The sequence below is a fragment of the Zonotrichia albicollis genome, chromosome Z (genome assembly GCF_047830755.1).
Source record: "Zonotrichia albicollis isolate bZonAlb1 chromosome Z, bZonAlb1.hap1, whole genome shotgun sequence".
Classification (NCBI taxonomy): Eukaryota; Metazoa; Chordata; class Aves; order Passeriformes; family Passerellidae; genus Zonotrichia; species Zonotrichia albicollis.
In genome coordinates, this window is record NC_133860.1 from 46154221 (window position 1) to 46182212 (window position 27992).

The 27992-nt window shown below is 40.0% G+C and overlaps 1 protein-coding gene and 1 long non-coding RNA gene across 2 annotated transcripts; one reads left to right on the top strand and one right to left on the bottom strand.

The window, feature by feature from the left end:
* Nucleotides 1-1911: 1911 nt before the first annotated feature.
* LOC141727011 (uncharacterized) lies at nt 1912-27926 on the bottom strand. The gene is made up of 3 exons (XR_012578000.1): nt 25926-27926; nt 20666-20707; nt 1912-3613 (listed from the first exon to the last, which is right to left on the bottom strand). It is a non-coding gene; the product is annotated as an uncharacterized LOC141727011 (long non-coding RNA).
* On the top strand, nt 12299-20295 carry LOC102074415 (monocarboxylate transporter 13). Its single transcript, XM_005488158.3, has 4 exons — nt 12299-12500; nt 16130-16273; nt 17413-18219; nt 20069-20295. The coding sequence occupies exons 1-4, from the start codon at nt 12299-12301 to the stop codon at nt 20293-20295; spliced, it is 1380 nt and encodes a 459-aa protein (XP_005488215.2).
* Nucleotides 27927-27992: the final 66 nt, after the last annotated feature.

The window sequence follows — 27992 nt, forward strand, 5'->3', positions numbered from 1 at the left end:
TGTTCTTGAATGTCCCCCATGAGGGAAAGTCCACAGCCTCTCTGGGCAATCTGATCCAGTGCTCGGTCAACTGCACTAAAAAGATAGAGGTTTCTTCCTCACACTCAGGTGGAACCTCCTGTGCATAATTTTAGGCCCATTGTCCTCTTGTCTTCTGCCCTCGTGTCCTGTTGCTCAGAGCTGCTAAGAAGAGCCGGGTCCATCCTCTTCGCAGCCTCCCTTCAGAGACTTAGACTGACAAGGCCACCTCACAGACATATTTTTTTAAGGCTGAACAGGCCCAACTCTCAGCCTTTCCTCATGAAAGAGGTGCTCCAATTTGTTAGCTATCTTTGTTGCCCTCTGTCAGACCTGCTCCAGGAGCTCCATGTCTCTCCTGTCCTCAGGGGCCTGTAACTGGGCACAGCCAGTGCAGCCGGGCCTGGTTTGGCTGCACGCTGAGGCTGGCACGCCCTCAGCAGTGGCTGTCCATGGAAGTGGTGGCCTGGCAGAGGTGAAGTCCTGGGCCCTCTGTGCAGCCACAGCTCCAGGGGGAGCATCCACCTGACCAAAGACTGCCCCATACGCTATGTGCTGCAACACCTTGCTCACAAAGGTGTGCAAGGCTTTCCCTGGTTTCTTGCCTCTTTTTGTTGTTTTAATTGGTTAGTTGGTTTTGTTTTTGTTAAAGCAGAAAGGAAAGTTCACAGTTCACAGAAGTAACAGTGGTGCCATGTAGGGGAGCAACAAAGTGCCTCAATCCTAGCCCCCACCCTAAAAAAACTAACAGCAATGGTGGTTCTTGCAGAGTTTCACTCTCCACTGCATTATATCTTTGGCATTTCATAGTTGTAGCAGCCCCCAGGCTGGAGCTCATGTAGGCTGGGGTGCAGAGCAATAGTGCCTAGAGGTGCTAGTGAATAGTGGCTTCGGGTGAACTTATGCCAAGGAGAGCACCCGCGAGGTTGGGGCCCGAGCAGTGACAAGGACCGTCACTCATGCAGCACTCCACATGGTTCTCCTTGGGAGAGAGCACTTCCTCCTGCTCTCACACTACCTTTGAGTGATGGCCCAGAAGATGACCACTGTTTGTGGTCATTTTGTTTGTCATACTGCCTTCCAGTGTTCTTCACCATTTTTGAAGATATCCTAAAAGACACCTACTTTTTGCTGCTTTGTAATGTAATCTGGAAACAAAATATGTAATGATCTAAAGAAATGGCAGTTTCAATAAATCCAGTGGTGCAGATAAACACTGAACACTGCTCCTTCCTACCCTGCCTTTGTTGGCATATGAACACTAATAGGATTTGCAATACTCTTTGGAATTAAAAAGTCTGAAAAAAGTGGTGCACTGAAAGGTGATGACTGTGCTCTTTGCACACCCCACATTCTTTAGGAAATTTCCATACTCAGGCTTAGTGAGTTTTCTGATTTGCTTCACTGCATCCTCAGTACAGACAAGATTATTAGGGATGATTTATGATTTGCAACTCCCAGTTAGGCCATGACCCAGTAACATAGTTCTAGGCTGAGAGACTTGGTTTATTCTGTTTTGTTCAGTTTTTCTTCCTTTCTGCTTTTGTCTCACTTACCTATGTTACCTCTCCCTTCACAAACAGACATTCCTACAGGTTATGTTCTCAAAAGTAGATGTTACATTAGGAACTACTATGAAAAATTCCAATATAATTTTTTTCAAAAATTTTCAAATATTTTTAAAAAATACCAGTGCAGAATTAGTCCAGTGAAAGATTTGCAACACAAATAACAAAATAAAACAAAACAAAACAAAACAAATCAAATGTGACCCCCCAATATGTCATGGAATGGAAACTGCCCCTTGACAATGTCATATTAATAACCTGTATGATGTTTAGTACTATGAATATACTTAAGAAAACATGGTTTTAAAGAAAGACAGGCCTGCTATTGAATGTAGGTCTTTATTTATCCTTTGAAATTCTTGTGTAGATCTTGAAGTTATATAGAGAGGACAATCAAGGAATCAAATTCAGACTTTCATCTCTTATTTTGATTTAAAGCCTATCATCAGTGTTGAAATAGTGGGGGGGCCACCACTCCCAAAAGACTTGCCTAAGCAGCTTTATGCAGGGCCAGTAGCTCTCCAGCAACATATTTTGGTTTGCATCAGTTTTACTATGCCTACATTATTGATCTGAAGCATTATGCACAGTTTGAGAAGTAGGAGCTACACATCATTTGTTGATGTGTAGCTCTTTCTTTTGGCTCTAGGTGTACATGAGGATTGGAACTGTAGAAAAAATTCATTGTTTTCCTTATAATTCTCCTTTTATTTTTTGGGCAATATTTAAACATTAAACCACCCCTTGTTAAGAAAACATCTTGAACATACTAATTTTTGTGACAGTCATATTCTTACAGATCAAAAAATTTTTTAAAATTCTGTCAATTCAAAATTTGGAAGTAATTTTCTGCTTTCGATCAGAAAGGCTTTGTATGTTTGAAAGAGCACAGCCCTTTTATCTTCTGTTCTGAGCACAGCATTTGGGAGGGCACTGTGGGGTATGAATTAGGCTGGAACTACAGTGCTTACATGTTTTGACATGACTGTAATATCAGGGTCAAATTCATCAACAAACACAGTGCCCTTTATTGCTCTGTTAGTCTGGAATGACCAATTTAAGATAATTGGATCTGATTTCCAATCAAATTATTCAGCATAAATTCAGTTTGACTTTATGTCAAGTAGGCTGGTGTTTAACCTAGTATCTTGCAATCCAAGCTGGCTTATTTTGTCAGCTCACAAAAGAGGAAAAAACATGTTCACTGAGCATTAATTATACTTGTAAACCTTGTTTTAAGCAGAAAAAGTAAAAAGACAATTCCTTATCGATAAGGACTATGGGTTGGATTTATTTTCTAGTTAAGTAGCAAAAGTAAGTTAAGTCATAGCAAGTTAGCATTCTTGCTTTATGGAAAAGTACAGATATAAATCTTTTATATGCTAAGGCCACCATCAGCTACTTAGGGCAAGAGAACTAGAACACTATCTTCAGAAGAACATTCAGTTTTGACTAAAAATAAACAGTGATGAAATAGCAGGTAAATTGTTCCCATTGTCACCTTTCTTATTCAAATGTGATTTACTGTGGTATTCATTTCTTAGCTTCCATTTTCTATCCATCAAATCTTCGTACATCATTGACCAATAAATTGAAAATCCCTTTGTTACAAGTTGTCTAGTCTAGTGTCGGTGTTAATACATCATGATCAAGACCCCTCTTACATTCATCTTCAAGCTTAAGTTTTATCAACTGGTGATTTTCCAGCCCTTTCATGCTCCTGTTAACCATTCTGATGATTTCAAGTTTTCTGGTAACTTACCTGCATTGCTAAACCAACAGAAGGAGCATTAAAGCACCTATACCAGTGACATATACAAAGGTGAGATCATTGCTACTCTGCAGGGAGGCAGAGATCTTTATTTGCTTTAACATAAGTATGTTGCCACAGCTTTGAAGTGACAGTTCTGTCTGGCTGTCTTGGGAATCTGGTTCTGTCACTGCAGCATGTTCCAGCCATCCACTCAGTGTCCCACAGTTTCTCTGACAGACCAGCTTTCAATGAAATTTGGACTCAGCAGGAAACTCTGTGAGGAAGAAGAATCAGATTTTACATTCTGAGTTTCCAGGACCTATTATGTCAGCCTTTCCTTAGTGACAGATGCGGGCTTGGAAAAATCTTGCTTCCCTGCACAGAAGATGATGTTGGATCACTGAGCCTTGCTGCTGCAATAGGGCTAGATCTTTATTCCTCCCTCAGGCACAGATCTTTCATCTCTTCCATCTATCCGGCAGTTACCTCACTCCTGTAACCACAATGTTATAACTAGAAGCTCATATTAAACCAATTTTCTGCCCTGTCTTCAAGGTGGATTTTTTGGGCACTACTACCAACAGTCCAGTTGCCATCTCTTAATTGTGGCCTGGTTCTTATTCTGTGTACTGCAAATGTTTGCCTTGCAAATTTTGTAAAGTGTTCAGTATTGCTCTGAGTCAACACACATTCTTCATTCTTCATTATTATGGCAGTTTTAAAAATGCTATCCTAGTTTAAAAAAATGAAACTAGGAAGAATATTTTCAAGAATATTCAAATATTAATAATCTATCCTTATAGAAATACAGGGCAGCCTTGTGTAGCCTTGTATTCGGTTCAATACAAGCTGTTGTCCATTCTCAAAACTCTTCTATACAGGCACGCTTCATGCTGTCAAGGAAACTGGCACTTCTTTTTGGACTTTATTTCCTCACTTTATCATCTTTCCACACCTGTATTCCACAATACAGCACCTAGCACAGTGTGTCACAGGTTGGTTTAAGAAAATAGGACAGGAAGTCTAATGAGCTTATATCCCTTGATGTCTGTGCTCTCAGCTGAATCCTTGCAAAAATCTTTCCCAGACATCGATGGTGGGACATTTAGGGCTAATTTAGCCAAACACATCCATCTGTTTCCTAAGGTATGAAGACAGAAAATGCCTTATTGACACTCCAGATACACCCAAGAATTGGGCATTTTCACCTTCATGCTATAATTAAAGCAGAATAATTGGACCCTGCTCACTCTTTTCAGAGCAGGAAGTGGGAGAAGCCACCCACAGATGCTGCTAGATTGATAGGGCACAGAGACTCTTGTTTGCATCAGCACTGTACTTGACCATTTTGATTTGGTAAGCAGTGCATTACCCTCTTCCCTGTTTAGCAGTACTCATTTCCTGTGTCCCCTCCTCTTCTTACCCTATAATTTTGTAATGGACACTATAATGACAGCCAAGAATTACACAGAGAAAATGAGCTGATTCTTGCTTGTTGAAAAACAAAACAAACAACCTTTGTTCAGATAAATATACCCTCCACTTGCAGGCAAGTCAGGCTCTATGACACCCTCGTCCCTGTAGATACTCTGCACCCCATTCCATGCAGGCTGAGCATTTCCTTTGTTATAAAGGGAGGCCAGGGATTGATGTTTCCCTGGGGAAGGGAGCAATCAGCACACCTGACTGTAATTTCAGGACAGCTTTTTCTTCATTTGCTCCCAGCCTGTAAAACTTCAGTCTATCTTAAACTAATAAGAATTTTTTTAACTGGTAATCAGATAACCAGAACCAGTCCAAAACCAAGCCACTTATTCTTCTTTTATTTGTTAAATAGCTCACTTTTTACAGTCTGACAACTTCTGACAAGCCCTAATCACTCGCTTATTTGCTACCTCTTTCTGCTCTTTAGCCCCTCTGATATCTGCCAGCTATCACTGCCAGCTATCCTGTCTCCACAAAACACACCTCTTTTGTAATCCTAACTTTATGCAACTGAATCACCACCCTGGTTCTTCTTCTCTAATCATATCAAGATTATTTTTTTCCTTCAAGACTTTAAGTACCTCTGTATTCATCCACATAAGTTACCCAGGTTCATTTATCATCCCATTTCAGCTATTTTGGCAGTGATGTCAGCCTGTTTATTTCTTACATAACAGTTTTCCAGTCTTTTCATATGCTACCTCTCCTCCACACAGTTCTCTGAATATTTATGTTCAGGCTACCTCTGTTACATTAGCAATCACTTAACACCACAAATCAAACAAAGTCATTTTGATTCAGTCATTTCAATCAATATTCTCTTAGCTGATGGATCATATGACCGGGAGGGTTTTATCTTGGCTTACTATCTGTTTATCAATGCTGTGAGAAGGCTTTGGTCAAAAAAAAAAAAAAAAAAGAAGATGTATGTGATAAGAGCAGGTAGTTCCAAGCAGAGGGACAAGCATGATCACCACAAAAGACTGATGAGGCATGGAGGCATGGTTTCAATAAGCTCTCTGCATTCCATCTGAGCACAGCTGACTATGAGGAGACTTTGCAAGAATCTGTGTGTATTTATGCCAGGCTAGCTTTCTACATTTGTGCCGTTTATTTAAATAAGGACTTCATTTCAGAGACTTGTTTCTCATATTTTATGTATACTGCAATAATAACAATTAAGAGGCAATAGGTAGGTATGTTGTGTCTTCTTCAAAGACAGCCCTGTTCCCATTGAGAAATCAATGAAGAAATTCTCTGGTGGTGAAAGGAGTGAAGTAAAAGTATTTTGAAATCAGTAGAGATGAAATTATTTACAGCAGCCAAGAACACAATCACTACTTTCAGTTTTGAGAATACTGAGAAAAAGGCATTTTAGAAATACATATATATCGAGCCTCTGTTTCAACCGTTGCTGATTTCATTCCATGAGCCTGGTAATAAAAGCCAAGACACACAATTCCTGAATGGTTCAATATATTCTTTATGACTTGACAGGACAGCATTGAGGCATAATCTCTTCATAATCATGAATCACAGTTATTGAAGTACAGATGTTCCAGGAAGATTCTCATTTCACTCTACACCAAATATTTCATGGAGCAGTCTGCCTGTGAATGTATTTCGTGCTTACTCAAGCACTTAACGTGGAAGCTAACTTGGAACTTGTGAAAGCTGAGCTGACAAAATAGATCTGAGGAGAAGTGACTCTTCTTGCTACCTGAAATAAACTTTTTTCCCTCCAGTGTGTGAATGAAAACATGGAAGTTCTTGTAAGAGTTTTCTAAGATGCTTAAATGTTGAACAACAAATAATGTAAGCAGTTTAATAGAAGCGCAGTCTACAATTTTTTTTCTTGCTTTTTAAGTAGAAATGAAAGATACTTAAATTTTATTTGTAAATTTAACATGTGGAGAAAACCAATAGATGATTAAGGAGAAGTACTGTACACAGGTATAGCATAAAATTTCTTCTGTATGTTGACAGAAAATTGTGAAAATATTTTGGCCTGATCAGATGAGCAAAATGTACTCTGCTATTAATGCACAATAGTAGTTCTGGATAACACAAACTATTTAGTATGAGTAAAGACTAAATATATTTAGTAGGAAGGACTGTAGAAAATGAACATTCAGTGTAGTACTGCTAAGATCATTTTGGTTTTAAGAGAGAGTCATGACAGGCCATGACAATATTCCTTTGCACATAATCCCCAGTGAAATCAGTGAATATAATGTTACAAATTATGTGATGGACTGACCAGTGAAATATTCCAGACTTCATTATTTTGTCCATAGACTTGAATTCCCATGACGGTAATATAATATTCAAGGGCCACCTATTCCAAGCATCCTGACAATGAAGAAGTCAAGCAGAAACACCGGGAGGCTCACTGGGTGGGCCATGGGCTCTGAGGGATTGGGCAGAGGAAGTGGCTGAGCCACAATGTCACATCTGAGAAGTCGTGGCAGTGAAGCTGGTGGAGCTGTCAATGACTGGCAAAGGGGAAGCATAACCACTGTTTTTAGTGAAGCAATAAGGAACCAGTGGAACTGCAGGCCAATCAGTCACACCCCTGTGCCCAGCAACATCATGGGTCAGACTGTGGTGGCCTCACAATGAATACACTGGTTGTATACAACCACCATGTGAATTTCGCCTCTGGATTAAGCATCTGTCAAGTTTCATTCCTGGCTACCTTTTTTTTTTTTTCCTGCCTTCTGCAATGTAAAAGCACACAATTAATTTTGCCAAATTGGGAAACTGCTCCAGTGTAGTGAACAGCAGGGTCAGTTCACCAGTCTAGTTCACTGCATGAAAACTCACATGGTAGCGAGAAGGTGAAGTAGGAGTGGCAGCAACTTTTCTATCAAGACTGCACACTCATTCCACCTCAAAAACTGCCCCATAATTTTCCTTTGCCATATTTTTATCTTCTCCAGCCCTAAAACATACCCTAAATAGTTTTCCCAACAAAAGAAAATTAGAATGTCATGTTGCAAACTTGCTGGCTTGGCATTCAAATATGCCAAAATATGAAATATATCTGTTTCTCTAGTTATGCATGTCAACTGTATATTTATACTTCCCCTAGCACACACAAACTACACAGATTATTAATCAAGTTATAAAGTAAGTATACAAACATGTAAATAAAAATTCTACAAAATGGAACAAGCTACTGCCCACCCTGCCCTCCCAACAATTACAATAGCAGTGGGATGACCACAACTTTTGTGCAAGGTAAATTGGTAGGAAAGGGAATAAGTTCCAATAAACCAACAGTGAGAGCTGGAAAGAAAAGTTTTACAAGGACCAGCAGTATTTAACTGTGGGCTCTTAAATCACACAAGTAAAGGACTGCTCTGGTGTGGTGAAAGGTTCAAATATGCATATATCATGCTCAGGAGAGCACATTCAAGCTTCCTGTAACTTCTGTAGTTGCTGCAGGCTATGTGATGCTCACTGCAGCCAACATCTGCCCAACAGCACAAGCACAGGGAAGCCACAAATGAATTTCAAATTTGAATAAACATTTGCAGTAAATGCCCCAGAACACAGGGCAGTCTGAAACCAGCTGACGCATCTGAACTTTCTGGTTGGTACCATAGTTGAGTTCAGTAGAAAACATGGACAGTAGTCCAAGCCTAGTGTAAGTATAGTGCAGATAAATAACAAAATCTGCATTCCTCTTGTAAGTTTCCTCCACCCATTCCTGATTTTGTTTCTCTGATCTCTAGTCAGCACAGAACTTTGTTTTTGTGAGTGTAGGTGGAGTCAAATGATTTTTGAGGAGGGGAGGACGGGATTCTTATAAAATCCAATGCTTACACATCCTGAAGGAGACAAATTGGTTTGTTCAGCTAGCCAGATGGTAGCTCAGATGAGAAAGATGACCTGGTACTTTGCAGCACAACTCAAGAACTTACATACAAGTGGAAGGTGAAGGAAAAGCTTCATATCCCGTACAAACCTTGGCTGAATAAGGTAATTTCTTGATGCTACACTTTATTTTTGTTACTTCTAACTGGTTGCTCATAGCATTCAGCCCCTCTTTACCACCCTAATATGCTTTGTCAGTTAACTGCTATAGATCATACTCATTAGACTGACTCCGAAAATGATGCTGTGAAGTTAGAAAGGAAAATTCAATGAAGAATTCCTCCTGAATTTGTGTCTGAGTAACTAGTACGACCCTACTGTAGTTGAAGATGTAGTGACAGATGAGCATCAGCAGAGCCAGTCTGAGTGTTAGATGAAAATTATAAGGTATCTGAATATGACAAACATAGCCTGATCCTTGCCTGTGTACCAAGTCACATGTGTGGAGGAGTTTCAGCATAAATTACAATTGATTTCTTTGTTTCTTTCCGTCTTTCTTCTAATACAACCAATAAAACACGACTATATTATTTAATCTGTTGTTAATTTATTAAAGCTATATTTTGTACTTAGTTTTACATAGCTGCTGTTTCAAGGTATCAGTCTTGGTAAAAGTACTTTTGTGTCTATGTATATTAAGTATGTTTTTCTGCCTTTTCTCTCTTTTTTTTTTTTTCCTAAGGCCAAATCAAAGGTAATATTTGCACTGGAAACCCAAACCAAAAACCCATTACAAAGTCACATTTTTTTAAATCTAAATGTGGAAAAACTTAATACTTGCCCATTTTTGTCTTCTTGGGGGACCTATATCTGTAAAGTATCACCAGCTCACAAGGAGCCCATTCAGCCTCCATTTAGAGACAGTGAATACATTTTTTGGGGAGTGTTAAATATGAGTTGCATGAAAACAACAAGTTTACGATTCATACTAACAAGAGTTTTTTCTTGATTCCACCACCAGGTTGTTTTGCAATGTGCAGCAAATGTATTCAACTCATTTGCTCTTTTGTAAAAAGTAAATTAGAACATGGAGCACAAGATAACCAAGTAGAACAAGTATCCATCTTCACAAGTTTATGTGGCACCCTAAAATGCAAGCAATGAGATAAGCATTTTATAATTTATTTTTATTATTGTCTGATAAGCTTTTTGAATCATTGGCATGAATCAAAACAGAAATAGCTTGGAGAACTTGTAGAGCATGAATAGAGGAACAGCCCCATTGCCTCAGAAAGTGTCTTTGTAGCTATCCAGGTGCAAAGATAAAGGTTGCACTCTTGCCTGCGTGTTCTTGCTGGCAAAATTTGCCATGAGCATAATAACACTACTAACAGAGCTGTCTGCTCTTGCTGATGCAGACACCAAGCACAGGCTTTCCTGATTTAAGTCCATGTCTCACAGAACATCTGTTCCAGCTGCCATGAGAAATTTTGGAGGCAGGAGTCAGTGGGATGCTAGACAGAATGCTTATGCTTCCAGGCACAGCTTTACATCTTTGAGGCACCGTGTGTATGACCAGGCGCAACAGAAGGAGCAGTACCCTACAGGTACTCCTTTTTATTTAGAAGGTTAGCTCCAGGGACAAAATGGGTAAGTGAGGATATTAATACCTTACTGTTTACCATTACTCAATAGTTAAGAGCCAAAGGAGATCCTATGTAGCTTTTTTCAGTTTAGCATATTTGCAATTACATAATCTTATAATAAACTTTCTCTTGCAAGTGAAGGAGGAAGAAAGCAAAGTGTGGTGTCAGAAACATGTTCCCTTATTGTAGTATCTATGCTTTCTTCTACCCTGTTCAGGCATTGCAGCAATTCCCTATAGTATTCAGCTGCACTGCTTTCGAATCCATAGGGCTGCTGGAAAATAACTACCTCATTAATTAATAATGGAACTGAAATAGTAATTTTATTTGGGAGTTACATGTAACATTGTGATCATTAAAAGGAACTGAAAGATGAATTCTGAGCTGTGACATAAAAGATATATTTGTCATAAGGAAACATGCTGTCCATTTAAGTTTTGTGAGCAGTAAGGCCCAATTTATTCTCCTCCTGGGACAGAGTTTGCCTAATGAAAGTGAAGAGTGCTGGGTGGTGTCATGCAGATTTTATCATGCCTGTTTTAGTCTGGGTGTTGCCTGGTAAGCAGCAGGATTTCTTCTATCTGTCTTGTGGCCCAAATTATAATCCCTTGCCCAGGCATGTCTATGCAGAATGCAGAAATATCAGTATCACTCTCCCTAGGCAGGCTCATTTAGCTTGAGTCTTGTGTCCTTTTTGTGTTCTTCCAAGCCTCAAACAAAATTATGACCATGCTACTTGAGCTCAGCATTGTCAGAATGCTACAGCTACAGCTTGATATAATTTCTATATTTTCTTATAGTAAACTGAGCACTAATACAAGTATTAATGCTTCCAACTTAACAAAATGTATGACCTTTGAAAGTATTAGCTTCATTTGACAACTGAGAAAACAGTCACAGCAAGATCTGACAACTTGCTTAAGATGACCCCAGAAACTGTGGGAATGAAAACCTGATTCTTTCATACAGACCTCAACACAAGGCAGTCTCTCTCTCTCTTGTGGCTGTTCTAAGATTTTTTAAGATGTGCAAATGAGTCCAGTGCCATGTCAGTCCAGATATGGGGCAGTAGAATGATTTTGTTTCTGATCCCTACAAGGCTCTCATGGCTTCTCCTCCCCACCCTGCTGCAGTGATTCAGATCCTCCTGAGATCATGGGAGCAAATCACAGGACTAGTGACTGCTTCTTTGTACTGGATAACTTCAAGTGGTATGGGTTCCCTCATGCAGCTCATTTTTCCCAGGTGCACACAGGGTAGAGAATTTTAAGTATAGTATATCTTCAGCTATCTCAAGTTTCCCATTCTCCTCCTGAGATAGGTCTTTTTGGTTTTCTGTGTCTTATACAATGTCCCTGCTCAGCATTTAGTGTCCATGAAGATACCAGAAAAATGTATGAATGTTTCTCTCCCTCCAGCCAGATCCCAGATCCTCCATACACTGCATGATTGCTGCATGTTTATTACAAAACTTTTAAAGGGAAATATGCTGTTTCAGTTTTGTGCTTAATAAGATGTTCTTGCCTATGAATAAATCTTTGCAAGGATGGATGCACACTGTTTTGGCAAAAATGCTTGGCATTGCAGGAATGAGTAATATTTATAAATACTAAAATGTTGAGGACCCTAAAATTCTTCTATCTTTGAAAATCTTCATGTCTGAATATCTTCCCATTATCTTCTCTCCTTGGTTCACATCTGCATGCTTCTTTTGTTTTCTTAACTCTGTACTTGAATTTTTTAAAAAATTTCTTTCTGTCTCTTCAGACCTCTGTTACCCAGGTAATATTTTCAGTCAAACCCCTGTAATGAATGTTGTATTTTAACTTGATAATTACTTGTGTAAGCCATTCCTAGAATATTTTAATTAATTTCTTTAACCATGGGCCTTCTACCAATTTGCAGATCTGTTAAAAAACCTCATCACCATCACTACCACTCCAGAAAAAAAAAAAAAAAAGAAAAAAACAATCCAAACACCAGAGAAGAACTAAGAATTAAAAAAGATGCAGGCTAAAGACAGCAGTCCACCCGACGGTGGCTATGGATGGGTTGTGGTAGTGTCAGCCTTCATGGTGATGGGCCTTACTGCTGCTGTCCTCAAGACTTTTGGTCTGTTCTTTGTTGAAATCCAGCAGCACTTTGATGAACTTGCAAGCACCACTTCTTGGATCACATCAGTAACCATTACCGTCTTTCATTTAGGAGGTAGGTAGTAGTACTCCTCTAGCATTTTATTTTAATATTAACTACCTGAGAAAGTTTGGAAATCTTCCTTAACAAAAACCCAATCCCAGCAACATATAAGGTCTAGACTTCCTCCAGAAGTCTCTACAGAAAATACAGAAAAATTTCAGAAAATTGGCATTTACTGCCTCATATATGGAATGGGTTAATAACAAAACTCTATAAAATAGGAATCTGATTGCTTGAAAAACATCATGTACCTAAACTCATGATTAAGTTTCACTACAGGCTTTGAGTTAAACTCATTAGGAATAATAGGCACAGAGCTTGTTGAATCAAGATCTTAAAACAGTTTGTGCAAGCTCACTGATCTCAGTGTGACTGTCTGAAGTACTTTTTCAAAGTACTTCAAAATACAAGGACTGTGACCCCATCCATCAGGTAAGCCATCTGCTACCACAATTATTTTCAGTCCTGCTTTTTCGCACTTCATTTTATATTCACCAAGATCCCCTTTCTTTGCATGTCTTACCAACTCTATGTCTTCTTCACCCCTCTTACTATGATTCCAAGTTACTGGTCTACCAGAAGACTCACAGGGTTAAAAAGAAAAAAACAATCTATTCACACAGAGAGAACTCAATAAAGACATGACCATGCAAGCAGAGAGTAGGGGAAGATAGAGTGAAATATCCCAGTCAAAGGCAGTGAGGTCAAATACCACATCACATCAAATGAAGGAGGGAAAAATAAGAAACATAGTGCATTTGACTCAGCTGGGTTGTTTAGAGAGTCCCTAGTGCCCTGCAAACTGCATGATCCTTCACATGATGTGAAGATTCCAAACATGTGCAGGCTTGAACTGTACAGAATTTCTGAAATCTGCTCTGCATATTCTCATAGAGATATATGGTTGCTATAGGTAAATATCCTTACATAATAAATGCTATCATAATTTTCTCTCTGAAGACAATTCTTTGCATAGACACTGTATAATTACATGCATCCTACTCAGTCCACACCTATCAGTATTATTGCTTGGAACTCCAGTATTTCCAAACATCAAGAGCAACTGATCTCTCTTTGAAAAATGTATTCAGAAGGAAAAAAGAGTAACCCAAAGTCAAAGTAAAAAGATAAAATAAGTCATGAGTTGAAAAGATTTTATCAGTTTCATAAACTGCTATCCTTGATGCCTGCTTTGCAGTGACAGGTATAATTAACTGAAAAAAAAATTGAAAAACCTGCTTCACAGACCACAGAAATTAATAAATGGTAATCTATCAATTTGGTTAACAAAACAGATGTATCACTGACATATTGTGATACTATTGTGTCATTCAGGCATCTGAAGTTCACGAGAAGAAAAAGCCAGCATAGGAGGGAAAAACTTAACAGTCCTGTTTTAGGTTTTGTTTTGTTATAGCATATATTTTCATTGTATAGGAATGTATGAAGGAATAGAGCATATAATACAATAATATTAAGTATAAACCAGAGAAAAACAAATTGCCTAGCCACATGGGAGGCCAGACTACTTCAAGGAAGGCAGCTATAATTTTCAGCAGAAGTTGCTTTTCATCCTTTGAAATCCATTGAAAATAATCCTCTTTCAGTGAATGAAGCTTGGTGGTCAAACATTCCAAACCCCCTCTGTATAGTAATTTATAAATGTCTCAGGTCAATACATAATTGTCTTCATCTTCTTCTGCCTTTGCTTCATTTATAGGGACCAGAAACTTCCTGATGAAAATCACCTGAGCCTCCAGTTCTTTGAGCATGTTTCCCAGCTTGCTTAGTCTTTCTTAATGTCTGTCTCTGGGAAACCTTAAGTGTCACTTGGCTCAGTAGGAGGATGATCACTGAATTATTATTTTTTCCTATTTGGATCCTTTCAACGGCAGGTCTGTTTCTTGTATTGAAGGAGAGCATGTGCTTCCACTCCCAAGGTCTGCACTTGCAAAACAGGCTGTTCAGTTTACCACAGCAAGGATTCTCCCCATCACCTTCACCAGCCTTCTCTGGCTACGATGTACACCTCCCAACACCTTTCTCTTTGTACTCTTGTTGTCATCCCTTTCCATTGCTTGTGCATTTTCTGTGTGTTGCCCTTGTCCTTTCAAACTCTGGAGTCGAGCTATTTTACCCATTTCCAGTTCTGTGCCTAGCTTCTTTCATTCTCTTGCTACTCCATGTTTAATTTCTGCCTGTTTATTCTTCTTATTTACTATGTAAGAAATGAGATTTGGTAATATTTCTGCTCCAGCTGCAGACCTTTTTCTTGTCTTCAAGAACTTTCATGGATGTTACCCTGTGTCTACTTTTCTCTTCTTCTTTTCATCATATTTTATGATTCACCAACTGCATGTACTTTATCATGTCTCATGAACTACATCTTAGGATAATGACTGAATGTCAGTATCATTTTAACATGTTTATAAAATTATCAGATTTTTGCTGTAAAACCTGATGAGACATTTGAAGTTTGTGTAACTCCTGCCAGGTCTTTCTGCTGTCAGGCAATGTACATGCTGAAGATTTTGCAACAACTAGTACTCTGTCAGGTTTATTTCACTCATCCTCGCTACCAAATTCTCTTAATTCTGATTAGCACAGGTTAATGTACAACAACCTGCCCCTACAAACTACTACGAAACCTTCCTTGCTGGCTGCTCTCTTTTAATAATTGTCTTCCTACGTATTTAAATTTAGAAGCGTGGTCCTTGTTAACTGAATTCGGTTTTATGCATGAGCTCCAGTTCCCAGGATATTTAACAGATTTTAGGGAGCGGGTTCATGCCAGGTGGCACTTGGGAACCCCCTAGTGGCCACGGCCATTTAAAGAAATCCTGCGGCTTTGACCTCGCCTCGTGATGCTGATGGAAAAAACAGCCGGGCAGTAAAACTATTCTTCATTAAGCAAAAATATCTCTGACATTTCAGGTGTTTCCAGACACTGACTAGAGACCAAAGTAGACTGCTGCACCATCAGATCTGTACCACCTGCACCTTTGCCCTTGTGTTGAAGAGCCCCGCACTCTGTTGTGAGAAACTCTACCACTAAATAAAGATTTAAGAAATGAACTGCCAATTTTCTGTAAAAAGTATTACCCACAAAATAAACCCTAATTTTTGGTCCTTTATAAACTTTAAAATTCCATTAAGGGTTGATTTTTGCAAAATTCTAGAAAACAAAATTAGTTTTCTCCAGAAAGTTTTCATGTCAGACATATCAATAACATATTCTCAATAATACAATTTTTATAGATGAACCTATAGATTCCGTGGCTGAAGTTTCACCTTCTGCTAAAACATTCCATGAGGTTCTGTCTTGTTGGTAGTTGTATCCTTACACGAAAGTCAGTAGAACTGTCCAACTACAAGGAAGGCACTAAAATGCTCTTTCGCTTTAAAAGAGAATATATGTGAATATATTTTCAAATCTGTGCCTCAGGAACACTAATTTCTCTATCAGCAAGGATAAAATTTTGAAATTTTGATTGACCTCCTACCCCATCCAGCAGAATTAAGGCTGTTTGTGTCAAGCATTATAAGGGCAGTCATCATCAAAATGTTTTATTTATTTGGCCATGTTGATCAGATTAATGTTCTAATGTATTTTTCTTTCTCTGATTTTTCTGCTTATCTAGCCCCTGTTGCCAGTTCACTGTGTGTACAATATACCCATCGGAGAGTTGTGATCACTGGAGGACTTCTGGCTTTTTCAGGAATGGCATTGGGATTTTTTGGACTCAACATGGTCTGGTTGTTTGCAACAACTGGCTTCCTACAGGGTATGAATTTATGGCTTTATGGCTTTCTTCCACCAGCAACGTTATTTGAGGGTGCTAGTGGTAGGAGTTTTAAAACCTGGTATCTATTTTGACTTTATGAGCAGCCAGAACAAGCAATGTTCTTTAAAAGTGATTTCCCTCCCATTTCACTCGGGAAGTAAGAGTTTGTACAGGAAATCTGCAACAACAAAGAAGACAAATATTTAGATGCCAATAATTTACACTTGCAAATTATATACAAGCAGAAAATTAAGTGTTCTGTTTTCATTCAGAGATAAGAGCTTTGTGAAGGTTTAAAAAACTTCATAAAGGGAACTGAAGTAAAAAGACAGGGAGATCCCAAATTCTATACTTTCTATCAGCTTATCTTATGGTTTGAACAGAGTCCCAGGCTTTCATTTTATTCCAATCCTTTCCTTTACTTCAGGCAAAACCAGGCCAGATAATTGTCTCCAACAGCTAGCAGATTTTCCTGGAGCAGGAAGAAAACCTAGCAGGGAATAAAATAAACCATTCTGAATTCCGCACTGCATGCCTGAGAAAATGTCTGGAATTCGAACCCTTTGGCAGTCCTGGGCTGCCAAAGAGTCTAGGGAGCCATCAAAATAACTCTAAGTTAAAGCAGGTTTGAAATTTGCTCAAAGCAGTTAAGCAAGAAAATGAAGAGCAAATAGAGGCAATACACCAATTTGCCTCATGTGCCACCTCACTCACGTCTACCCTGAATACAGCTCAGCTTAATCTGCTGGTCTGACCTAGTACCAGCCTTAACACACACAGCATGGACACTGGGATCTGCCTAGCTTCAGCCTCATAACCATGGGATTTCTCATGCACTGGCAAAGCTGTGAGACCAACTTCTTTTCCTTTTTTTTTTTTTTTTTAAGTGAGAATGTAATAATGTATATACTTCATGTTCTGCTTTTTCACTTGAATATATACAATGTACAGAATACAATATAGTCACAAATATAACCTTACACCTACTCCAGCTAAGCTCATGCTTCTTCTAGGCAAAAATGTTTTCTTTCTAACACTTTTTAACTTTGCAAATGTAGAAGCACTGACTGCTAAATTTCTACCTTCACAAAATACCTTAATGGTGTCTAACCTGTGCTGTTTCTATTGGTGTTTTTCAGGTCTTGGCATTTCTTTTTCGTGGACACCAGCCATTAGCATCGTTAGCCACTATTTCTCCAAGAAAAGGGCTTTGGCCAATGCTATTGCCAGTGCTGGAGAATGTGCCTTTGCATTCATGTTTGGGCCATTTTTCCAGTGGTTGATTGGTCAATATGGATGGAAAGGTGCCCTCTTGATCATAGGTGGCATCCAACTCAATATTTGTGTCTGTGGAGTACTGATGCGACCCCTGGCAAGCAGCTACTTCCTTGAGGCCAGCCATTGTGAAAATGAAACACCATCTGGCAATGGTGCATCCAGGACAGACAAAGAAGATCAGTCTCCCATCACGCCCAAAACCTTCAACTGGATGCTTGTGAGGCAGCCAGAATTTGTACTTTATGCCATTTTTGGTATATTAGCTGCTATGAGTTTTTTTGTTCCTCCGTTATTTTTAGTTCCACTTAGCTACAGCCTGGGAATAGATGAATCCTGGACTGCATCCCTCCTATCCATTTTGGCTATGGTGGACTTTGGAGGCAGATTGCTGTGTGGCTGGTATGCCAACCTCCACGTTACCAAAAGCATTCATTTACTGGCAATGGCGATTACATTGATCAGTACTTCCCTGATGCTCTTGCCACTGGCTAACAATTACCTTTCCCTGGCAATATTCACTGGCTTCTATGGATTCTTCTTTGGCACAACAGTCGCCATTCACATTACAGTGCTAGTAGATGTTGTAGGCATGCCAGAATTTGACAGTGCCCTAGGACTCTTCATGCTTATTCGAAGCACTGGAGGTTTTGTGGGGCCTCCTCTTGCAGGTAAGTTAAGAAAACTCACTGCCAAATACAGTTTAAAAGAGGAAAGGGGAATGGTAATCTGAACTGAAAAGATCTGGATCTGCACTCAACTTTCCCCCTTTTTTCAGGGGTATCTGAGCCAAGAAGTACATAAAAACAAATAGTCAGTTTAAATCCTCCTCAAAATACACTGCTCCTTCTCTTCTGTGTGATTTTGGAGATACCTTTACAACAAGAAAGGAGGGATAAAAGGCAGGGTTCACATGGTTGTCCTGCTTTCTGAATCCCACATAATGCCACTTGATGGCCTCCAACTATTCAGCTAAGAAAGTGCGCCTTTGGGACAAGCAGCAGACACACACTTTCAGAGAAGAAACTGAAATTTGAGACTACTGATGTTGCACAAATGTTGGTATTGTTGGGAGGGTTTCTACAGAAGTTCAAATTGAACAGCCTGAAACATTAGGCTATGCAAACCTCAAGGAAATATTCAGAGAAATGCCTGCTGGTTTTAGACAGCACTTGAGCCAGCTAGTATAATAAACAGGGAAGGCAGCACATAAGAACAGTGGGAAGAGAGAGCAGACAATGAGACAGCACATGGATTTATGGCCTGGCAAAAAGATATAGTCATCTTGGAAAAAGACAAGACAAGTGAACTGCAAGCTGTAGAGGCTTTAAAAAGTGATATGGCAAAAAAAAACCAAAAAACAAAAAACATTGTGACTTGTGCAATGCAGATCTGAGTCCTCATCCAAAGACCATTGTTCACGCACTACAAGAGACTTTTGTGATAATGACATTGCTAATGGGTTGCAAATGAGTCCAACTGAATACTGGAATATTTTAATTCACTTTTAAAATACAGGAATCAGGAAGATTTGTAGAGGGTTTGAAACAGAACAGTATCGAAAATGTGTTGGAAAGATCTGAATAAAATACAGTTTATAGTGGCTGGTCACTAGTACTTATTATCTGGGAATCAGTGTGGCCCCTTTTTGTATATTTAGAGAACTACCAAGAATATATGGAAGAGCAGGGAACCTAAGTGCCTCTCAAGCTCTCCTCTCCTCCTTTGAGTGTAAAATCTAAAAGATTTGAGTTCATGATTCCTATGCCTGTATAGGGCTGATCATAGTTTAGAATGTGGGCTAGGAAGTACCCTAAACATGGACAAACTTCCCAAAAGCAAGCAACCTTCATCAGCCCACAAAGGAATGTGCCATCATACCCACAGGGCAGCTGACACACCTCTGCAGAGCTACTACTGTAATGCTGTACTGTAGAGATTTTTCAGTATAATGCACAATGGCATCACATATTTTGGTTGGCTTCAATGTCCCTGAAAACCAAGGTCTTTTGTTAGCTTCTGTGACTCTTTGTAAAATAATGAACTGGAAATCCACAACACATCAGACAAATTCTCCAATTTTGTCTCCAGCAGATGAATGTCCTTTCCTTCTTTAAACTCGCTCATGCTGTAGTTATGGTCCAAATTTCAGCAACTCATGACAGCTACACCACAGAACATGGAGCTGCTCACATACACAGCTGCACAGTCTGTCTTTCTGCCAATACCTGCACTTGCACTGTCTGCCACACTTTTGGCTGGAAAGTACTTAAAACTGTGTAATGTATTTTTTCACTGGTAATTCACAAATGAAAAACAATAAGACATGAATTGTGTTCCAAAACACAAAAATGAAAAATGCTATACTGGGGTGATGGTCCTGTGCTATGGTGTAGAAATCTGCCAGACAAGTATGTAGCCAGTACACTGCCTTTGTAAGAGGATATATTCACAATGCTGAGCTAAATTACATTCGTCTGCTCTCCATCAATCAAATTCCTGTCATTTGTTTCTCTCCAGGTCTGATTGTGGACATGACTGGAGATTACAGAGCAGGCTTCTACATGGCAGGAGTCATTCTTGTCCTATCCGCTGGATTTTTAATTATTTTAGATCGACTCCAACAGAGAAAAATAAGAGGAAGCAAGATTAGAACCAAACCAGAAAAGCCAACGTTACCTTACGCTTCCCTGCATATCCTGAAGCATCAAACCAGAAGGTATGGAGAGCACAATGTAGTGGTGTGACTACATGAGACCTCTGACAGCATCTCAAGGACACATGGAAGTGTTTTATTTTTGCCTAAGTCACTATTATTAGGATTTGCAAAAGAACAGAAATTTTGGGTACAATTATTTGAAACAAAGGAAGAAAGTAATTAATTTACATGCAAAGTAGAGCAGTAACCATTACCATGTTATCTTGATATTGAAGTTGCATTTTGACTACGCAAGTCTTCAGTAGAGTCCCAGAGGGCTGTGCTAAATGAAATAGGCAAACCATAGTCTAAGCTAAATTGCTGTGAAGTGTATGTGCAGCAGATACAAACTCTACCCTCAACTGCAGACTGCAGCTATTGCTAAAAAAAAGGAAGAGGCATCAGCTCACAATACTTACTTGGGGAAGTGGTGCCCAGTATTTTCAGTAAACAAGTTGGATCTGAAAGCACAAGTAAATGAATACAGTTTTGAGCTGAAGGGTTTGCAGGTACTCTACAGAGTAGTGCTGGAATAAGACAAATAAATAGACAAACCTGGTAAAAGTTAAAAGTTATATGAGTAACAGAATACAGTAGAGAGAAATGCAGTCCTAGATATCAGAAGTAAAAAGCAAAATACACCCACAGAAAATGGAGAAGGATTGATGAGTAGTACGAGAAGAACTAAGGCTACAGGGGACTTCAAACTTAGTAGAGAATCCCAAATGCAACCCTGTATTTAAAATAGCAAATGTCTTTCTGTGTTATGGTAATATAGAGGAGATAACAATGGTAATGCGGAGGATATAACAATACTTGCAAAGCAGAGTTAACTGGAAGAAGTACATGAGTTGCAAAGAATTAAGTTGAACATAACTGAGAGAATTAAGAAATAAGAGAAAAGTATAAGAAATAAAGTTTGCCTGGTTTAGAAGAAAAAAATTTTATAGGGCATGAGAACAGCCTTCAAATCCATAACAGTCTGAGATGAAGAAAACATGATTAATTCCTTTTCTTGTTAAAAACAACTGGTAATTTATATCATTCCCAGAAAGGCAGTTATGTAATAGGGGAAAAGCTTCATTGTAGCCTGTTCAGATACAATGCAGGCTATGAATGCAGAATATGAAAATACAGACATCAGAGAATAGGTAACACACAATCAAGGATATAAATATATGTGTTTCAGAGTACTAGGATGGGCTAGATGACTTCCTGATGTCCCCTTCAGTCCCACATTCCAATTTTCATAAGGCAAATACTTTGACTAAAGTATTTATAAGTATTTCTCTATTTATAAGAATAAAAAAGAGTCTGTATCCAAACAACTGGGGTTTTTTTGTAATTTTACTCTATTGGGGGAAAACAGAATTTAAGGGAGAAAAGGCTGAATAACATCTAAAAAGAAACACTGAAAGGAAAAATAAGTAGCACTTTAAAGCCTTCAAACTATTATGAATATCATATCTGCCCTACTTAAAAACTTCAGAAATTTTCACCATTGAAACACTTCCTCTGTGAAGCTGAATTTACTTAAACCTCTCATCTGAAAGAATTACTTCTTGTCTCATAAGAACTAGTATTTCAAAAATTTAATTTAACTTACAGGGAAACATCTGAACCATTAATAAATCAACTACCTGTGGGGGCTTGACTGAAGAACACATATTGGAAGGAGAGCAACTGAGTGTGCAAAGTCTTCTTGTAAGGCTCTGACACACCTGACAAAAATCCTTTTTAAACTTATCAGTTGAAAAATTTAGATTTTTCTAAGAGTATTATTCTTCAGTCTTCTGCAGTGTTCCACTATTTAAAATAACTCTTCATTTTATAAAGTGGAGGTGGTATTGCTGGAGGTGGGAAGAATGGGGAAATGTTTAATAGATGCAGTTTCCAGCTCTGGCACTCTGTTAAAATTCTGTCTTTTGTTTACAAGCCCTGTCACCAATTTATTTTGACATAGGCAGCAAAGAAGGCACTTAGTGGCACACTGTGCTGGAAGAACAGGGGCACAAGGAGTAGGTCAAGGGAGGTGATTGTTCCCCTCTGCTCCATGGTTGTGCATACATTTTGGAGCAGCAAAGCACAGGAAAGAAGCTGACAAAGATGACTGAGTTCAGCAGAGGATCACTGAGAGGCTGTGGAACCAGGGCTGGTTCAGCCAGGGCAGCAGCAGCTTTGGGGGCACCAAACAGCATCCCTGGCACCAAGGGGAGGAAGAGAGGAGATGCAGCTGGGCTGTTCACAGCAGTGCATGGTATGGGGGTGAGGCAGCAGCAAAGCTGAAGCAGAGAGAGCTCAGGCTGAAGCTATGAGGACAGCCTGGCAGCATGGATATAGCCCGGCATGGTTGGGCTGATAACATCCTTGGGGCTTTCATGGCCCGAATGGCTGAAGTCCTGAGCAGCCCAGTCTGAGCTCAGAACTGGCTTTGTCAAGGCTCAGGCTGGAGATTTCCCCTGGTTTCCATCAGGCTGAACAGTATCTTCTGAGAAATACTTTTATTTTCTTTGCTAAATGCACTAAATAATATTAGTCCCTTGGACTCACTGTCAATCTTGTTGCTATGTATCTGTCTAATGGCACAAAAGAAGTCAAATCATGGAATCATGGGATACACTGAATTGGAATGGGTCAATAGGATCATTGAAGTTCAACTCCTGACCATCCCAAGAATCACACCATGTGCCTGAGAGCATTGTCCAAATACTTCTTGAACACTGTCAGGCTTGGTGCTGTGACCACTTCCTTGGGGAGGCTCTACCAGTGCCCAAACACCCTCCGGGTGAAGAACCTTTTCCTGATATCCAGCCTAAACCTCCCCTGACACAGCTTCAGGCCATTCCTGTGAGTCCTGTCACTGTCACCACAGAGAAGAGGTCAGTGCCTGCCCCTCCTCTTCCCCTCATGAGGATGCTGAAGACCACAATGAGATCTCCCCTCAGTCAGGCTAAACAGACCAAGTGACCTCAGCCACTGCTCACATGGCTTCCCCTCCAGACACCTCATCCTCCTCACCACCCTCCTTTGGGCAGGGGGCATCCTCTTTACCCTCTTTTACTGTGGCACCAGAGCTGCCCCCAGCACTCAAGGTGAGGCTGCCCCAGTGCAGGACAATCCCCTCCCTTGCCTGGCTGGCCATGCTGTCCCTGATGCCTCCCAGGACATGGGTGGCCCTCCTGGCTGCCAGGGCACTGCTGACTCATGTTCAGCTTTCCACAGACCAGGACCCTGATGTCCCTTCCTGCAGTGCTGCTTTTCAGCCTCATTCCCTAGTCTATACACACATCCAGGGTTGTCTCATCTCAGGGCCAGAATCTGACACCTTCCCTTGTTAAACTTCATTTGTTTGGTGACCTGTAATTTGTCAAGGTAGCCCTGCAAGGCCTCTCTGCCTTCAAAGAAGTGAACAGCTCCTCTCAATTTAATGTCTTCAGCAAACTTAGTGTTCGAGTCCTGCATCCAAATCATTAAGATGTTGAAGAGCACTTAAGCACTAAGGTGGAGCCCTGTGGAACCCCACTAGTGACAGGTCACGAGCCTGATGCCACCCCATTCACTGCAAGTCTTTGTGCAGCCCATCAGCCAGTTGATCACCCATCACATGATGTGTTTACCCAGCTGTGAAATTTTGTACAATTTCAGGATCATAGGATTTCATCATTCTCATAGCCATGGTATTCCAGCTCCAGGCAGTGGGATCCCCTTTGTCCCTTACAGGTGTTGAAAGTAGAGACAAAGGAAGTGTTGAACATCTCTGCCTTGTCCATGTAGCTGTTTTTGGGACAACCAACCTCTTCTGTAACAGGCTGATGTTATTTCTACACTGCCTTTTGCCATTAATATATTTGAAAAAGCTTTTTAGTGTTCCCCTCAGCTGGGGCCAGCTTCATCTCCAGTTTAGCTTCAGCATGACAAATTTTCTCCCTGCAGTGGGGAGCAGTGTCTCTGTAATCCTCCCATGTCTTCTGACATTGCTTCTGCTGAGCCTACACCTTTTCTTGCCTCTACCTCCCAAAGAAGTTTTCTGCTCAGCCAAGCCATCTTCTGCCTCACCTGCTTGACTTCTGGCATTTGGGAATTGCCTCTTCCCATGCCCTTAAAAGATGGTGGTTAAAATGTGACCAGCATTGACAGACTCCAGCACCTGCAAAAGCAGGTATCTTTCCAGGGTATCTAACTCACTAATTCCCTGAGCAGCCTGAAGTCTGATCCCCTCATATCCAGAGCTCAAGTACTGAGTGTTTGTATTCATTTTGGAACTGCTTTTACTTCAGCTGCAACTGAAGTAAAATATTCCAAGTTAAATTTCACTGGACTCTTACTACAGGGATTACTTGGAATCACAGAATCATCAGTGTTGGAAGAGACCTCTAAGATCATCAAGTCCAACCATCCACCCAGCACTGCCACTGTCACATCTAAATCCAAACCACATTGCCCAGTGCACACACCTCTGAAACATCTTCAGGGATGGTGACTCTGTGACCTGCCTGAGCAACCTATTGCAAAGGACCCTTTTGATCCAAGTTCTAAGAATGTAGTCAGTGTTGACTATACGAACTTTCTTCAAGAGATGGCCTCAGAGGCCTAAATCAGCGGCCCACCTGTAAGGAGTTTCTCACCCCAAAATAGTTAGCAAAGTTAGTTTCAGTGGAAACAGGGTCATGAGGCTTTGGAAAGCACCACCATTCTCTTGAATCCAGGTATGTCCTTCTGAAATTACATGCAAGGGAAACAATTCAACCTCACCTTGATAGCACCCAACTGCATCCAAACGTTTTTCACCTATGGCTGATCATTCTGCATCTCATGGAGAAAGCCCCACAAATCTGAACAATGCCCTGGGCTGAGAACCTCCAGTTTACCACAGACAAAGTAGGAGCAAAGGAAAACTGCCAGAAAGCTGTTCAAACATTTTTCTCTAGAAAAACATGGTAGAGTAACAAAGGCACCACTGTAATCATGACATCCTCTTGGCACAGCTTCTACAGGATTAAGACTACCATTCTTTCTTTATTGTAAGATTCAGAGGTGGAGCAAAGGGAGATGGGTCTGACAGTAAGGACCATAGCTTCATTTGGAAATTACTTGAGGAGGAAGTTTCTGTCATGAACCAGGCTTTCAGGATGAACATATTTATGGTGCTTGTGAAGGCAGTCTACAGGACATGTTGCTCCCTGGAGGGGCCTGCAGTCAAGGTAGAAGCAAGTTGAGGAATAGCTTCTTTTCAAAAAGCTTCAAATCCAGCCTATAGTGGAGTTCTTCAGTATGGAAGCTAGATAATACCTCCTTCAAAGTAAGTCCTCATACCATGGACAGACAAGGATCCTCAGGACAAACTGAAAGGGATATAATTCCTTATTTTCTCTTACTGTACTGTGTTACTGGTAATGTAGATTTAGCAGTGAAATACCTCTGAGTTACCACTGAATTTACCATAAAATTCAAAACTAAATCAGGTTGTACTTGTTTTACTTTGCTCTACTGTGCTGTAGGAAGCCTCAAATATCAGAGAAAAATAATTATCAATTAAAGGAAGTAAATTAATAAAAATCTCAGAATCTTGTCCTAGAAAGACAGGATCATAATGTCAACAGCACAAAACCAACTAACAGCTATTCTTTTTTGAAGGTCAGGCCTGTTATTTTAGTTACACCAGAAGCATTCATTTCCTACCTTTCACCAAGATTCATCAGTGTCCTGGATTTGCCACAGGTTTGGCTGTAAGAAAAAAGCTGGGTTACTTTGGGGTTTCTCCAAAGTACTCCTCTTCCATCCTCTACTCCTGAAAAGTTATCTTTGAAAACATAACACCTTCAGAATCCATGTGTCAATCCTAGTGACTTTACACTGACGGAGTTAGCAGCACGGTATCAGAGAAATAACATTTTGTAAAAAGATCCATCAAAAGCAGGATGTGGTGTTTCATCTCTTCATCCATCCAAATCTTCAATAGCAGCATTCTGCATTTACATTCCAGAGGGCACCACAGATCCATGACAAAGCTGTTTGGTTTTTTTCCCTTTCCTGTTATACTATTAACAAGAGATTAATTCAGAACACATAATATTCAAGCAGTTGACATTTTACCCTACAAATCACTTGAGGGAAGTAAGGGTCAGAGACTGGTTTTGCTACATTAAGAAATCATGTGGATTTCCCTTATTAGTGTTCTGATTCTCACAAGATCAAGCAGCTTGATCAAGCAAGCTTCAGTTATCATCCTCTTCCAGAAGTGAAGCTTTTCTTCACGAAAACACATGATTTGATAAGGAATTTTACAACATTTCAGAGTGCACAAGAGCTGGCATGTCTCTTAGGAACTTGACAGACTGTGATAGCGTCCACTTACAATTTTACACACACGGATATTTACAGAAACTTCCCTGCATCTCTTTCACCTTTGAAATTCCTATTGAGTTAATCTGGGTTAACTTGCCCAAATTATCAAATTTATGCTCCTCACTCTTCATTCTTCCTGTACCCTTTGTTTTCCCCTCTGCAAAAACGGTGTTGCTTCAAACTTTTACCAGGTCTAGCAAAACCAACCAGATCTGGCATTAATAACAGAATGACAGAGTTTGGAAGGCACCTCTGGAGGTCCTGTGGTCCAACCCCTGCAGCAGAGCCATTTGGAGCTGGTTGCCCACGACTCTGTCCAAATGGCTTTTGCAGATCTCCAGTGGGAGAGATTCAACAAACTCTCTGGGCAACCTGCACCAGTGCCCAGTTATTCCTCACAGAAAAAAGAGTTTCCTGATGTTTAGAGAGCACAGGCGGTGTTTCAGAGTGTGGTCACTGCCTCTGGTCCAGTCTCTAGGCACTACCATGGAAAAATATATAGACAGGTCAGATTTTTACCATAATTAGGAAAAATACAAGAATCAGCCCCATCCTAGCTAAAAATTAATGATGTTAATACTTTTTATCTGACTTGCTAATGAAATGCATGTTGGTCACTCACACAGTCTGTTCTTTCCTGTGGAAACCCTGGGAATATTTCTCTGTCTGCTCTGGGGTGCTCTGACCCCCAGGGGAGCACTGACTTTGACCCTCATTCATGGAGAAAGCTTCCTAGACTTCAAGATAGACTAGAATCCACAAAAGTATGAAATAGATTATAGAGAGTAGTGTACGTCTATCACTTGGTGAGAAATTTAGGTTTTGGGATTTTTAGTACGTTGTGGATGGAAGCAAGATGGAGGGTACAGGGTGTCATCCTGGGTTTCTTCTTCATGCTGCTTCTTCCTTCTTCTTCTTGGGTTTGGGTGGCATTTTGTAATTGGGCAGAAACTATGTGGTGCAGTCTCTTTGGGATCAATTATTGGGTTAAAAGGGAAAATAATCTAGGTGTCAGTTCTTAATTGGATAGTTTAGTCTTAAAAGACCTTGTAACAAGAGATTGTTAGCCATTTTGTGCCTTCTAATGAAAAGTTGCCAAACAGAGTAGTGAGACTGTTTGACTGATAAGAAATAATAAACACTTGAGTCCAAATTACTGTCTCAAGTGCCTTCAATGCAGACCCAGAAAAACCAATGACTGGTACCCCCACAACTGGTGCCCCGTGTGAGGAATTTTCTCTTGAGTCTGTCAGCCATTTTCACTGCATTTAGAGCCCTGTGCACAGCTTCAAAGACAAGTAAAAACTTACGAATGTTTAATCCTTCAAACTTAAAATTGTAGAGGGACAGAGAGGCTCAGATTAATGATTCATTAGAACAAATGACAAGCAGAAGACGGCT